The sequence below is a fragment of the Thalassophryne amazonica genome, chromosome 5 (genome assembly GCF_902500255.1).
Source record: "Thalassophryne amazonica chromosome 5, fThaAma1.1, whole genome shotgun sequence".
Classification (NCBI taxonomy): domain Eukaryota; kingdom Metazoa; phylum Chordata; class Actinopteri; order Batrachoidiformes; family Batrachoididae; genus Thalassophryne; species Thalassophryne amazonica.
In genome coordinates, this window is record NC_047107.1 from 74,352,986 (window position 1) to 74,368,816 (window position 15,831).

The 15,831-nt window shown below is 41.0% G+C and overlaps 1 protein-coding gene across 1 annotated transcript in view; it reads right to left on the minus strand.

Moving 5' to 3' along the window:
- The window catches only part of oxct1a (3-oxoacid CoA transferase 1a), a 239,173-nt gene that overhangs the window by 188,280 nt on the left and 35,062 nt on the right, over positions 1-15,831 (minus strand). The window contains exons 4-6 of the mRNA XM_034170540.1: positions 7,507-7,642; positions 7,139-7,288; positions 6,448-6,554 (exon numbers count right to left, since the gene is read on the minus strand). Of these exons, the coding sequence (XP_034026431.1) occupies positions 6,448-6,554; positions 7,139-7,288; positions 7,507-7,642 (393 nt within the window). The remainder of the gene's footprint in view (positions 1-6,447; positions 6,555-7,138; positions 7,289-7,506; positions 7,643-15,831) is intronic.

Below are 15,831 nucleotides of genomic sequence, written 5' to 3' on the forward strand. Positions count from 1 at the left end.
ACACGGACCCACAACAGGGGGCGCAAATGAACGGCCAATAGATGAGCCAAAAAGTAACAATTTAATGTTGTGAAACGTGCACAACAAACATACAGACAACCTCAGAATATAATTACAGTCAAATCACAAAGGTGACGTGTGGGCAGGCTCGAGGATAGAAGAAGTTCATCTCAGGATAGAAGAAGTCCTGAGATGAACCAGAACCACACGATTTCCTCCGCCACCGAAACCAGAGAATACTGGAGCCGCCAAGTCCCGAATTCCCAGGTGATCACCGTCCCCGACTGTCGGATCTGGTACTGCTGGCGAGAACAAAGACAGTCAAGTGTGGGTGTGTGTACACCCAGTAACAATAACGGTGGGAATGCCACCTCCACCTCTCACTCAATATGCTGATGTGTTTGCAGTGATCCCTCAGAGAAAAAGAGTGCCGTCCTGCACTCACTCAGCTTCCACAAAACAAGGAACCGGTACGCCTGCAAACACTCACAATGTACAGATTACAGATAAACACAAAAAGGCTGAGGATATTACCTACAATGAAGTACGATATCTCGGCAACGAGGTGGAGATGACGTCTGGTCTTTATGGAGTGTGATGATGAAGAATGTGTGACAGCTGTCACTCCCGGCTGTGTCCGTGGCGGCAGCGCCCTCTCGTGCCTGAAGCCCGCACTTCAGGCAGGGCGCCCTTTGGTGGTGGGCCAGCAGTACCTCTTCTGGCGGCCCACACAAACACCTTCTATGTCATTAAGGTCCTAAGACAGTGTGTGTGTGTGTGTGTGTGTGTGTGTGTGTGTGTGTGTGTGTGTGTGTGTGTGTGTGTGTGTGTGTGTGTGTGTGTGTGCGCGCCTCCGTAACAAAGGCAGCACTCTCGCCATAATGGCTTTCTCTCTCTCTGTGTGAGTGTGTGTGTGTGTGTGTGTGTGTGTGTGTGTGTGTGTGTGTGTGTGTGTGTGTGTGTGTGTGTGTGTGTGTAAGCTGCCACTTAAACTGACGGAAAACCTGGAGCACATGTTTCGTAAAACATCCGTGAGGCCAATTAACTGCACAACAGGCAATACTGTTAAAGACAGGTCTAATAAAATAAAATATCACAACACTTTTCGGAAGCAGCATAAGTATCATAGTTTTAACACAAACATAAAGCAGTTTTAAAAGACTTACTTTATACAAATGTTGGCTAATGATTGAACCTTGGCATATACCATTATTGTGATACTTGGTTTCCTTTTTTCAATCCTTAAATGACAGAATCTAGCAATGTCATGAATTATTTTACTTTCTGCATTTGACATGTATACAACACTTTTCTGATGAAGATAAATCTAATGGTAAATGGATTGTATATATATATATATATATATATATATATATATATATATATATATATATATATATATACGAGGTCTATTAGAAAAGAAACCGACAGTTTTATTGTTTAAAAAAACTATATGGATTTGAATCACGTGTGATTACATCAGCCAAGCTTGAACCCTCGTGCGCATGCGTGAGTTTTTTCACGCCTGTCGGTGACGTCATTCGCCTGTGAGCACGCCTTGTGGAAGGAGTGGTCCAGCCCCCTCGTCGGATTTTCATTGTCTGAGAAGTTGCTGAGAGACTGGTGCTGTGCTTGATCAAATTTTTTTCAAAAACTGTGAGGCACATCCGAGTGGACACCATTCGAGAAATTCAGCTGGTTTTCTGTGAAAATTTTAATGGCTGATGAGAGATTTTGGATTGTTTCTATCGCTGTAAGGACTTCCCACGGAGCGGGATGTCGCGCAGCGCTCCGAGTCATCCTGTTTCAAGCAGAAAACCTCCAAATTTAAGCCTCTGTAGACCCAATGATCTATATAAATAAATCTATATAAAAAGGTAATTGTTTGTTGTTTGGCTGGCTAACACTTGAGAATTCCTCAATGTAGAAAAAAATAAGCATACTGTTGGAATCTGCACATCAAAATGGTGGTTTTAGGCTAGAAATAAACTTTAGCACTCACAGAGTGCATAGCCCCACCAACGAAAATAACATGGTACTCCATAGTAGATACTTCTCAAAAACTAAGTGACTATTGTTAATAAATGCCTTAGAAATATGTATGAAGTGGTGAGCGCAGTTCCTCTGTTCCGCTAACCACTAATTAGCAAAGCTAACATTTTTGTTAGCGGATTAGCTTTTCGGCTAAGTTTGAAAACCATCAGCAGACCAATAAGCTTCTGCTAAATTTAGTTCCGCTAACTTTCAGTCCACTAACATTTTTTTGCTGGCATAGTGAGTAAAGCTTAATGGTCAGAAACATCTGTAAAACCTAAAATCCTACATGGTAATTCCTGTTGTGTGTTTTGCAATAAACAGACTACTGGGAGAAGCTCAGTCCTCCCCTAGTAGAAGGTGGCAGACCAGCCGCCAGCTGCTATTGCGAAGAAGAAAAAAAAAGTTATTTACTTTCAACATGCCGATACTCAGAGAATGGGCAGGAGACATGAAGTGCAAAGCACCTTTCACTCATGGTTTCATTTAAAGCCAGCTAATTCTGGACAGTTTATCGAAATTAACAGCAAATCTGTCATTGAAAATATGATATTGCACATATTTTTTTTAGGTAATGCACTAATTCCTGAAGGTTTGAGTATTAAACAAACACGTGACGAAAGGCATTAGCCTATGGAAAATTAAAATGATCTGCTCTCACCCCCCCCCACCCCCCCACCCCCGTCAAAATGCAGGGAACACTGCCTTCTACTGGATGGGAGTATAACTAGACCAACATATTCGTGAATCTCAAATGCAGTTTTACGTTCAGAACGTCTTAATATATGTGGATCACCGATCACACGCATTGTAAAAACACACAAGTTACAGTAACTTTACGGGGGGGGGGGGGGGGGGGGGGTCAAAATCGGCATGTTTTCTTGTTTATTTCAGTTTCATGACAGTATATCATTTTAAAGTACCACAATTCGCCCCACTGAGATATCCCATAATCCCTTGCGCACCAGAGAGTTGCTGTAGTCAAAATAACACTGAGAAACTACATGACAACAATTGCAAATGAACATTATATGACCAAAATGTAACTTTTATGCCTGTCACAACATTTTTAAGAGACTGCTGCATGAGACTGAAAACTTGCTAAAACAAATATTCCAAATATTCTGCGTCTGCTACGTTTAACCTGCATGGAACTTCATAAACACAAACCAAATTTCAAACATTTTACATATAGTACTCTGAAACAAACAGTGCTGTAAAGGACAATAAGCAGGATGTTGTGACTATCAGGTCTGGTTGATGGATATGGCTGGATGCAAATGCAGGACTCAGACAAAAGGCTCTATCCGTAAAAACAGTTTACTAAAGCAGTAAATGGGGTCTAGTACATAAAAGGCAGTCCAACAAGAGCAACAGAACAAGGAACATAGGCGTGGTCGAGGATACAGGCAGGGGGTCAAAACACACGTGAAGCAAGCAGGTCAAGAATACAAAAACAGAGCTGGAGAGAAGGCACTGGGTGTATCAATCTGGGGATGAGCAGAGCAAACACTGGAGCTTATATACACCTAGGTGATGAGGTGCAAATTGAGAGTAGGTGTTCATAGAATGCACCAGAATGAGGGTCTGTCCAGAGAGGGAGAAACGCCCACCATCAAGAACCAAGAGACAGACAAGAGAGACAGGGACAGACAAACCCAAACAGGACCCAGCAAGAGACTAAACAAACACAAAAGCAACAGAACATACAAAGCCAAACCAAAGCAACAAAATAAAAGCAGGCAAAAACTCACATCCTGGCAAGATCATTTGAATTTCCCATAATGACTTTCGGCACATCTGTGTAACACTCAAACCATCAGAAATGAATGCATTACTTTAAAAAATATATGCAATATCTTATTTTCACTTCGTCGTTAATTTCAATAAATTCTCCAGAATTAGTTGGTTTTAAATGAAACTATGAGTGAAAGGTGCTTTGCGCATCACGTCTCCTGCCCACTGTCTGAGTGGATGCATGTTGAAAGTAAATGATGCTTCTTTTTTTGTAGCATCAGGCCAGGTGCACAAAGACAGAAGCTCTGGCTTTATGTTTCTTTTTGGTTTGTGATCGCCTTTGAATTTATCCAGCAGCACTTGCGGTGCTTAAACTCGAAACTGGCTTAGCTGACTTTGTACTGACTCAATACTAAAAGTTAGTGGTTAGCTGTAACTTCCTCCAAATTCCTTAGCGGTTTATCGTTTTAGGGTTATAAAAGTTAACTTTTCAGTTAGCGGATTAGTGGTTATCAAAGCTAACTTTTTGGTTAGCTGTGCCCACCACTGTATGTATGTCATATAATATTACTGATTTCAAACACTCTAAATCCATGTTAATGCATTGTTGCATTTCTGCTGGGGGTTGCGCGAGGTTAAGGGGTCGGCGCTGTCGTATACGATGGCAGAATACAACTTTTATTAAATGATATACCATTTTTTAATGACATTAAATATAAACTTACTTTTTTTTGCTGAAAAGTACACTCCTCTGACTTTCGATTCAGCTGTCCACCATGCTTGTAGTCCTAATAGAAGCTGTGTGATGACGTGCGCAATCAGAAATGGTTCACCGTCATATGGTTTTCCAATATCCAATCATAGGGCAGAGCAGTCTCACATGGTAGACCAAGGATTGTTTGTAGAAGTGATGTGTTACTCTTTGGCATGTGAATGCTCTTTGAATAGCCCTCTGGCTGTTGGCTCCAATGCGTAAAAGCGCACTGTTACGCATATGAATGGAAGTGATCAGTGTAAGAGGGTCTCATACAACCTCACGTGGTGGACCAAAGAGTGTCAGTAGAAGAGATGATTTACTACTTGGCCAGTGAATATTGTTGAATAAGCCTCTCTCGCTCTCACGCGTAAAGTGCCGTTTATGCATATGAATGGAAGGGGGGGTGAACAGGGCCTCAAACTGTGAAGATAGGTTGTTTACAGTACAGGAACACATTCCATGGAAGTGCAAAGTTTGTGATTTAGGCCTTTGTGTAATAGCAGACAGAAATTGCATTGAGATGTGGCATGAAGACAAAGAAAATGCATAGCCCATTTTGTATATATTGTTCAAAATATGCATTTGTGTTTATTTTTAGAACCTTTATTTTGTACAAGACCCCAAACTATCTTGATAAAGTGTCAAAATAGTTGTTTATTATAGTATGCTGTGTGTTTTGAATAAATGTGTGAAAATTATTTCCCGCTTTATTTTTTTCCTTTCTTATTTTTGATTGTAAACCTTTATTACACTTATAAAACACCACTACAGCATATATATTCTGAAAGTATAGGTTGTCCTGAAAAAAAGAGACATATTACTTGATTGTGGGATGCAGGGTGAGCTTTTAACAGCAATAATAAAATATTTATGCCAGGCGAGTGAACTGTCCAAAAAATGCCCTCGGACCCCAGAGGGTTAAGAGCGATGATGGTCAGAAAGTTTGCAGGTCAATATGTTCCTGATATCCGTGTTCTTGTCTTGTTCATCTTTCATTACCTTGTTATCGTGAAAAGACATAACAGCAGGCAGTGGTTTCACTCACACAAGGCCCAGTTTTTACATCTTCCAAGTTTGACCCAGTTAGCCTAAATGGTAAATGGACTGCATTTATATAGCACTTTTCCATCTGCATCAGATGCTCAAAGTGCTTTACAATAATGCGTCACATTCACCCCAATGTCAGGATGCTGCCATACAAGGCGCTCACTACACACCGGGGGCAACAGGGGATTAAATACCTTCTCCAAGGGCCCTTAGTGATTTTCCAGTCAGACGGGGATTTGAACCGAGGATCTTATGGTCTCAAGCCCAACACCTTAACCACAAGACCATCACTTCACTAGGCTTCTATGAATGTGATTAGAGGAGCTGTTTGTTATAAGAAAATGTAAAATCTAGGCTTGTCTTTCCCATGTGCCTTTTGGCAAGCTGTGCTAAAATGTCATCTTATTTTTATGAAAATCCTCCTTTGTGCGACTCAACCGCGAAGCTGTGTACTGATGATGCAACAGACAAATTCATTTACATTTAATATTTAATTATATTTAGACATAGGAAAGAATGATGTTCATAAACAGACTGAAGTAGTTTTTAAATATTTTTAAATATGACTTTTGTGCCACCGCCAGCCACCAGAATTATAAAATGGTGAAGTCTAAAATAATTATCTTGTCTTTTTCATAAAAGTATATTATACTCACTGCAATATTTATTGTAATTTTATTTATTGCATATATTATATTTTTTCCTTATCAAAAAATATTGCTATTTGCATAGACTGGGAGTTAGGATTTGCACCCCCCCCCCCAAAAAAAATCCTTCGAGTGTGGTGTACTATTACTATTGCAAGATCACTCAATCAGCAGCTTTAAGTAGTAGCTTTAAGTAGTGCATAACTACTGTGATGGCAAGGCTACCTGAAAACAATGTTTCCAGCTTTGTCTGCTTTCCAAGCCTTGACTAGGGCAAAGTCACCAGTGATGGCCTTTTCCATGATGTAGTGCCTGCCATTGAACTCCCGCACCTGCGTACAATGATGATACCACAATTAAAATGAGAGCATGGCACTGGTCACAGTAAAGAGTTTCAGGCATTTTCAGATCTTGGACCTGTGATGTGTTCACTTTGTTCTGAAAAGTGAGTTATTACTGAGGGTAGTATCTCACTGGGCCGCAACTACTGGAGGGTAGTTGGAGATGTGAATTTGTTACAAATTCACAGTTGGTATCTCACTGAATTGGTACTTACAACACACATTAGTGCATGTCGCCTGAATGTGGGCAGAATGTCACACAGCTGGTAGTGAAAACAAGGCCAAAAATCGCAAGACAGCGCGAGAGTGCCACACAGCGTTCAAGCGGCACTTGCAGTTCTCAAAAAAAAAAAAAAAAAGTGTTCATGGCCGGACTGTGTATGTACAGCCAAAGCAGATGCATATAACTTCCTTCCACTGGATGGCACAGATCCTCCGACACCAGACAGGACTCATCCAGGCCGCTGACGTGCGTGCACGGCCGGACCGTGACCCCAGATTTAAGGATATATGTTAAACTACTCATGCAAAATAAATAGGAACTTTGGTTCAACGTCACAATAGGCTATTCTCACCTCTCTCTTCTCACTGGCAATAGCAATGGAGCCATCATTATTGTACTTGATGGGAGAGCCTCCCTCTTGGATCAGTGTGCCATAGCCAGTGGATGTGAAGAAGGCTGGGATCCCAGCACCCCCAGCCCTGATCCGCTCTGCAAGAGTACCCTGTGACAGATCAAAGGGGAATGTAATCAATTAAGGTGAAGGTAGCAGCTAAGGGTTCCACTACGTCTTTGTCAAGTCTCATTATCTGGACATTGAAAAGAAACATGACAAACATGTCTTGGATCTGTAAGGTTTGTGAGGTATTTGTGGAATCAATATGGACTGTGAATCTTACAATTTCTGAAAATTCATGTGCATTCATATGTATTCTGACCAACCTGTGGTGTTAGTTCCACTTCCAACTCCCCTGCCAGATACTGTCGCTCAAATTCCGCATTCTCCCCAACATATGAAGAGATCATCCTCTTGATCTGCTTGGTCTTAAGCAGTAGTCCAAGTCCAAAGTCATCCACACTAATAAAAACACAAATATACACAAATATACAACAATACACAAAAATACCAAATTAAAAAGCTGATAATATGGGGGGGGGGGGGACAAGGTGCAGCTTGTACTCCAGTACAAATTATACTCTGGAAAATACAATATTTTATTATTGAGGTAAAATGTTATAATCTCTCAGTCTGAAGATCATAAATTTCATCCATGTGGCTACCACCTGATATTATGAGGTTAGATTGCATTATCATCTAGTATAAGGCACAACAAGTGAAGTCTTTTAAATTAATATTTCAAACGTCAATTACAGAATAGTAGCACGTGCGGAGAAATTTATTCAGGCTGAAAGCACTTTATGCCACCAGAAATGCTGGCATCTTGGACAATTATACTCCATCTTGGTACAAAGACTCAAAACGGCAACGTTCAACAACTCATGAAAATTGTGGAAAGAAAACAAGAAACAGTCAGTGATGATTAACAACATTCAATGTTTTATTTAACACAAGGCACAAGCAGGACAGGTAAGTGGAATGCTCATAGTCGAGGCCCACAGGATAAACCTGGTTGAGGAAGTGAATAAGACATTTGCACCAACACTGCCACCACTGAGGTGCATTTGAGGATTACCCTAAAGTCTCAGCTGCTCATGTTGAGCTACTCAGTCGGTGTTTGTAGTAGGCAGCTTCGAGATGTGAACTGAAAACTGATTGTGAACAGTGTGCATGAAAAAATACACAACAAGGCATTCCAGGAAATACTGTCCACACTGTGCAACTCAAATGCACTTCTGCCCATTTCCAAAATTCTAAAAAAAAAAAAAAAAAAAAAAAATCTGAAAACCGAACCAATGTTTATTTTGGAGTTGCAATACCATGGGAAATCACCATAATTCACACACAAATCTGGAGTCATCTGTTTGCTGTCTTTTGTTTTCCTCCTAGTTATCACTTATCCAAGAAACCTCTGTGCAAGAGATTTTAAATGTTGTAGTTTTACTATACATTCATCATTACATTGCACAACTTAAACAAATCTTGTCTGACCCAAGATTTTAGCACCACGAGACCGGGGTCAAACTATACTGACAATAGCAAACATTAAAAGACTAAATAAAGAAATAAATACCCATTTCTTAAAAATGTAGCTTTAAAAAAATAATTATATTTTTGTCAGGACAGGTGGTGGCTTGACACAGGACATGGTAGGAGACCAATGCAGACTCACAGGCATGGTTGGTTTAGATCAGGGGTGCCCAAGTTCAGTCCTTGAGATCTACCTTCCTGACACTCTTAGTTGTCTCTCTGCTTCAACACACCTGAATCCAATGAAAGACTCCTTAGCAGGTTTTTAATGAGCCTTTCATTGGATTCAGGTGTGTTGAAGCAGGGAGACAAGAGTGTCAAGAAGGTAGATCTTGAGGACTGAACTTGGGTACCCCTGGTTTAGATGCATAAAAGGATTTATCTGTTACAGGCATTGGGTTTGGTCCACAGGAATTCAGTCATACAGACAGAGGTTGCAGACATGGTGCAGGGTGAGACGCGGTCCATAAACCAGGCAGGGTTCGTTCACATGGCATAGAGGAAAAAAGCAGGCAAAACCAAGGCAGAATCAAAAAACAGGCTGAGTTCAGGGTAATGACAAGGCAGAGGTTGGAGCACACAAGCAAGGTCAAAAAATACTAGAGTGTAAACAACATGTGAATGAGTGGTGAGAGAGTGAACAGCGTCAACAACAGGACAGTGAGCTATGAAACTGTGAGGGCTTAAATAAGGAGCAAACTAATCAAGGTGATGTGAAGCAGGTGTGTGGAAGTCTCTGGAAGGGGGTGTGACCAGGGAAGACAAGATTGTGCACAGTGCAAGATAGTGAAGGAAGGAAAACACAGAGTGGGGTGATGAAAGAGATAAATACATGTGAGCAGGCGCAAGAGCGGAAGTGAATGACAACAGAGAGCAGAAAGACTCATAGTGAGAGGCGAAGACACAAAAGCTGGTGCAGGGGCAATCAAATAAGACAAGGCAAAAACTTAGAACAAAGATAAATCAGAAACTGCAGACAGAATGCAATACAATTATGACCATGAATAAACTAAGCATGAACATATGAACTGAAAAGTAAACCATCAGAATAAAAACAAAACTAGAATGGAAATTAGTAATGGCTGAAGGAAGAAATAAAAGATAACCAGGTGGCAAAACAAACTACTGGTTAAACAGCAAATGTTGTGTGGGCTGCTAAAGAGGAGTAGCGCATAAAAGACCGAAACAAAAGAAACTAACAAAAGAAAACCAAAGCGAAAGAAAAACAAAGCAACAGAAAAATAAAGCGAAAGAAAAACGGTGACCTTAACGCTTTAAAACAAAATCAAAACAAAGCGCCAGCATGTGACCATTTCTGCAGCGAATTTGTGTCGTCCACAGACACCTGCAGCTGCGTTGTCTTGACAATGTGTGTGCGCACACGCACGTCAAAGCCAAAGACTATGCGAGATGTTGAGAGGAGAGAGAGAGAGAGAGAGAGAGGCTGGATGAAGGTGGACAACAATCAAACGGAACCCTAATTGTACGGGAACTATGCAAATGATGAGGAACCGTCAAGACAGAAAACAAAACAGAATACGGACAAATTGAGATTGTCGTCAGGATTCGTTCACAGCTTGAAAATTCTAACGAAGCACCAGCTACAGAAACGAAGCTGGATGACGGTTAAATGATGTCTACGAAAGTCAACATAAGTCCAGATTTATTGTTTCAATTTTGGGGTCTTTCATTAGTGCTGTGTGACCGGGACTTTAGTTTACCTCAGAAATGACAGAGGGAGACTTGTTTCAATGCTAACTATGTGGGTTTTAAGTGCTTGAAATTTCAATGAATTATTTGTGCTTCATGTCAGATGGATCTAGAATTTTAGACATTTTTTGCATATTTAAAGCCAGACATTCTAACTCAGCCATGAATGCATTAAATGGGCTGCATTAAAATAGCAATTTTCCATCTGCATCAGATGCTCAAAGCGCTTTACAATTATGCCTCACATTCACCCATTCACACAAACACAGTCACATACCGATGTCAGGGTGCTGCCATGCAAGGTGCTCACTACACACCGGAAGCAGCGAGAGGATTAAGGACCTTGTCCAAGCACCCTTAGTGATTTTCCAGTCAAGCGGGGTTTGAACCGAGGATCCTCTAGTCTCAAGCCCAACGCTTAACTACTAGACCATCACCTCCCCCGCTTTAGGGGGTGTTTTCCATTGAACCTAAGAAAATACAGTGCACCCGGAAAGTATTCACAGTGCTTCACTTTTTCCACATTTTATGTTACAGCCTTTTCAAAAGTGGATAAAATTAAAATTTTTCCCCTTAAGATTCTATTCATAACACCACATAATGACAGCATGAAAAAGTTTTCTTTTGAAATTTTTGCAAATTCATGAAAAATTCATTAAAAAAAAAAAACTAATAAAAGCACATGTACATAAACATTCACACCCTTGCCTCAATACTTTGTTGATGCATCTGTTGATTCATACAATACGATGCATCTGGGAAGTACGAGGTCTATTAGATAATAAACCGACCCTTTTTTTTTTTTTTTTAAACTATATGGATTTGAATGACGTGCGATTACACCAATCATGCTTGAACCCTCGTGCGCATGCGTGAGTTTTTTCACGCGTGTCGGTGACGTCATTTCCCTGTGGGCAGGCCTTGAGTGAGATGTGGTCCCGCCCTCTCGGCTGAATTCCTTTCTTTCACACGCTGCTCGAGACGGCGCGCGTTGCTTTATCAAAATCTTTTCTGGACCTGTGAGGAATATCCGAGTGGACACTATTCGAGAAATTAAGCTGGTTTTCGGTGAAAAGTTTAACGGCTGATGAGAGATTATGGGGTGTTTCTGTCGGTGTAAGGACTTCCCACGGAGTGGGACGTCATGCAGCGCTTCCAGGCGCAGTCGTCGGCCTGTTTCGAGCTGAAAACATCCTAATTTAAGGCTTAATTCACCCAGGATATCATGAGAGAACAGAGAAGATTCAGAAGAGGCCGGCATGAGGACTTTATGCGGACATTCCACTGTTTAAGGACATTTTTTAATGAAAGATGTGCGCGCAAATTCGCTGAGTCATTTCCGTGACGACTCGGCGAATCTGTGTGCGCCGCGACAGGAAAAACACCTCCGTGTTGAAAACCATTTGTAAAATTCAGGCGGCTTTTGATGGCTTTCAACAAGTGAGTAACTGAGAAATTGTTTACCAGCTTGGGCATGTTCCAACTTGCCCGTTAAGGTTTCCAACGGAGGTGTTTTTCCTGCCGCGACCCCCCGCAGTCGGGTCCGGCCCAGCATGCGACTCTGCCCACACGTTCTTTCATTACAAAATGTCCGTTAACAATGGAATGTCCGAATAAACTCCTCATGACGACTTCTTCTGAAAGTTCTCTGTTCTCTGACGACTTACTGGGTCAACAGAGCCTGAAATGTGGAAGTTTTCAACTTGAAACGGCGAGACGCTGCCGCCTCGAAGTGCAGATCGCCGTCAGGCGCCGTGGGCCGTCCTTAAAGTGACAGTTACAGACCAAAATCTCTCATCAGCCGTTAAAATTTTTTACCGAAAACCAGCTGAATTTATCAAATGGTGTCCACTCAGTTGTGCCTTACAGTTTTGAAAGAATTTTGATCAAACAAAGCAGCAGTCTCTGAGCCATTCCTAAACAATGAAAAAAATCGACGAGAGGGTGGACGACTCCTCACTCAAAGACTGCCCACAGGCGAATGACGTAACCGACAGGCGTGAAAAAACTCTCACATGCCCACGAGGGTTCAAGCATGTCTGATGTAATCACACGTGATTCAAATCCATATGGTTTTTGAAAAAAATAATAAGGTCGGATACTTTTCTAATAGACCTCGTATTCACAGCACTTCACTTTTTCCACATTTTGTTATGTTACAGCCTTATTCCAGATAGTTCAAATTATACCTTTTTGGAATTTTGTGATTGGGCAAATAATGTGGTATAATTTTCAATATGATTGGAGCATTTTTCAATTTTGACCTGTGATTCTTCAGTTGACCCTGCATGGCTGCCTATTGAAAATTTAGGTGGCTCATGTGCTTTTACAAAAGTGTAATGTCTAAGGAGTATTTGTGTCAAATTTGGTGCTTGTTTCACCATTTGAAAGATTCCTCTGTAAATATTCTGTTATCTGCTTCACTAATAGTCACTCTGTGGGTGAAAACTAGGTCATCTGCATACAGTAGAAATTTAACTTCAGTATTGTTCAGGATGAGTCAAGGGACTGCAGACTGCCACCACTCATTAGCATTAATCTATCTCTAGCTCTCTCTCTCTCACACACACACACACACCACATTTGGACACTGATCTAGCAGTATTGGTGCAAGCTCAACCTTTGACATTTTATTCTGTGCACACTCCAAATTGGTAATACCTGCTGAAATACTAAAAACGTAAAAATGTAAACATGCCACGTGAATAAACTTTCCAACAAAGGGTCATTTTCAGAGGTGGCAAATATTATCACCAAACTAACAAATGAACTCACATGTGCCTAACTTGCTGATCAGAACAAAAACAGGTCATGACACCACCCACAAATGACACTGACTTTTTCATCTGTTGGTTAAGTTGCTATGACCATAGCAGTGGTGCCATTGCATTCCCGTCACCTCACACTGCACTGCACTGTGTTCTGGGAAAGTAAACAGATATGTTACACTACACCAACATTGAAAACTCCAAGAGAGAACCTTCCAGTCGAGCATGCAAAACTCAAAAGGCAAAATAAGTCATTGCCTGTGTTTGGGCCTTATCTTTGACATCTATTTTATTTCAGACAGCATGAACCCAAGATATTGAGGGCCACAATGAAAATATGTTTTTATGTTTTGTGTTTAATTGCATTATCCTCAGTAATTTTATCAGAATATCTTTATCACTGCACAAGCACAGCAAAATCAAAGTAGAGACTCATGTTTAGTGCAGTTTAAGAGACACTAAATACAACAAATAACAACAAACAGATAAACAGAGTATAAATTTATAATAAGAAGTTTAAAACCTTTATAATTTACACTAAAGAATATTGGTCATCAGGACATTGCACATCGATATTAAATGTACAAGTATTATCAGGTTTGTTCAGTGTTCAGTACAATGACAGCTCTGGGGTAAAAACTGTTCTTCAGTCTGTTTGTTTTGGACATGATGGTTCTGAAGCATATCCCTGAGGGTAACAGTTCAAACATGTGATGACCAGGTTACCAGCGTAAAGTTCAAAAGCCTGCATCTGTGTTGGTATGGGAGTGTGTTAGTGCCCATGGCATGGGCAACTTACACATCTGTGATGGCACCATCAATGCTGAAAGGTACATCCAAGTTTTGGGGCAACACATGCTGCCATCCAAGCAACAACTTTTTCAGGGACGCCCCTGCTTATTTCAGCAAGACAATGTCAAGCCACATTCTGCACGTGTTACAACAGCATGGCTTCATAGTAAAAGAGTGCTAGTACTAGACTGGCCTGCCTGCAGTCCAGACCTGTCACCCATTGAAAATATGTGGCACATTATGAAGCGCAAAATATGACAACGGAGACCCCGTACTGTTGAACAACTGAAGTCGTACATCAAGCAAGAATGGGAAAGAATTCCACCTACAAAGCTTCAACATTTAGTGTCCTCAGTTCCCAAACGCTTATTGAGTGTTGTTAGAAGGAAAGATGACGTAAAACAATGGTAAACATACCACTGTACCAACTTTTTTGAAAACGTGTTGCAGGCAACCATTTCAAAATGAGCATATATTTGCACAAAAACAAAGTTTATCAGATTGAACATTAAATATCTTGTCTTTGTGGTGTATTCAATTGAATATAGGTTGAAGCGGATTTGCAAATCATTGTATTGTGTTGGGAAAGTGTAGTGACACAGACCCACAACAGGGGGCGTAAATGAACGGACAATGGAAGGAGTCAAATTATAACACTTTACTGTTGTGAATGTCACAACCAAACACAGCAGATTCAGAATGTGCAACAGTCAATTAATAAAGGTGTCGTGTGGGCAGGCTCGACGATAGGAGACGCCCGTCTGGAAACGAACCGGAACCACACGATTTCCACCGCCACCTGAACCCGAGGAACACTGGAGCCGCCAGGTGGCCACCTTCCCGGCGTGTCGGATCTGGTACTGCTGGCAGAAAGCAAAAGACAGTCAAAGGGTGGGTGTGTGAACACCCAGTAACAATGGTGGGAATGCCACCTCCACCTCTCACTAAACACGTTGCAGCGGTCTCAGATGAAGAGGAGCGCCGTCTTGCACAGCCTCCGCAAAAACGACCGGTTCTCCTGCAAACGCTCACAATAACAGATTTATAAATCACAAAAGGCTGAGAGTATTACCTCCAGATGAAGATGATATCACGGCAGTTTGGTGGAGGTGTCTTCCTGCTTTTATACCAGATGTGATGATTAGTGACGGATGATGGGTGACAGCTGTCACCACAGCTTGTTCCTGAGGCGGCAGCGCCCTCTTGTGCCTGAAGCCCACACTTCAGGCAGGGCGCTTTCTGGTGGTGGGCCAGCAGTACCTCCTCTTCAGCGGCCCACACAACAGTATTGTGTTTTTATTTACATTTTACACAACGTCCCAACTTCATTGGAATTGGGGTTGGATATAATGCATTGTTTTACATGCATATATTTTACTGCCAAATAAATCAAACCATTTTACAATCCAACAAAAGTCACTGAATACAGACTTCATTTATATCAATCATAAAAAATACAAACTGCATGGTACTGTATTGTAAATATGTGTCAAGTAGGTAGCTCTCAAAAATGGAATGACCATGCTGGAAGGAGACTAGGAAAGGACACCATCAAGACATCCATAACAGAACTATAGTCTTCTGTAGGGAGAAATTTCAAGTTTCAATTATATAAATATAAATGTTTATGGTTACTCATTTATTTTATTTGTAAATACATCAATTACATGATACTTTCTTGACAGACATAACAGGTTGTGGTTGAGAACAGTTTTTAAAAATCCATGTTACCTAAACGAGAACTGTATAGCCACAGATAAAGTTCCTCATTCTACCTGAGAAGACGCACCAGTCAAGCTTAAATACCATGTCACTTATGAAAAATACTTTCATTACTGGTGCTCTCAA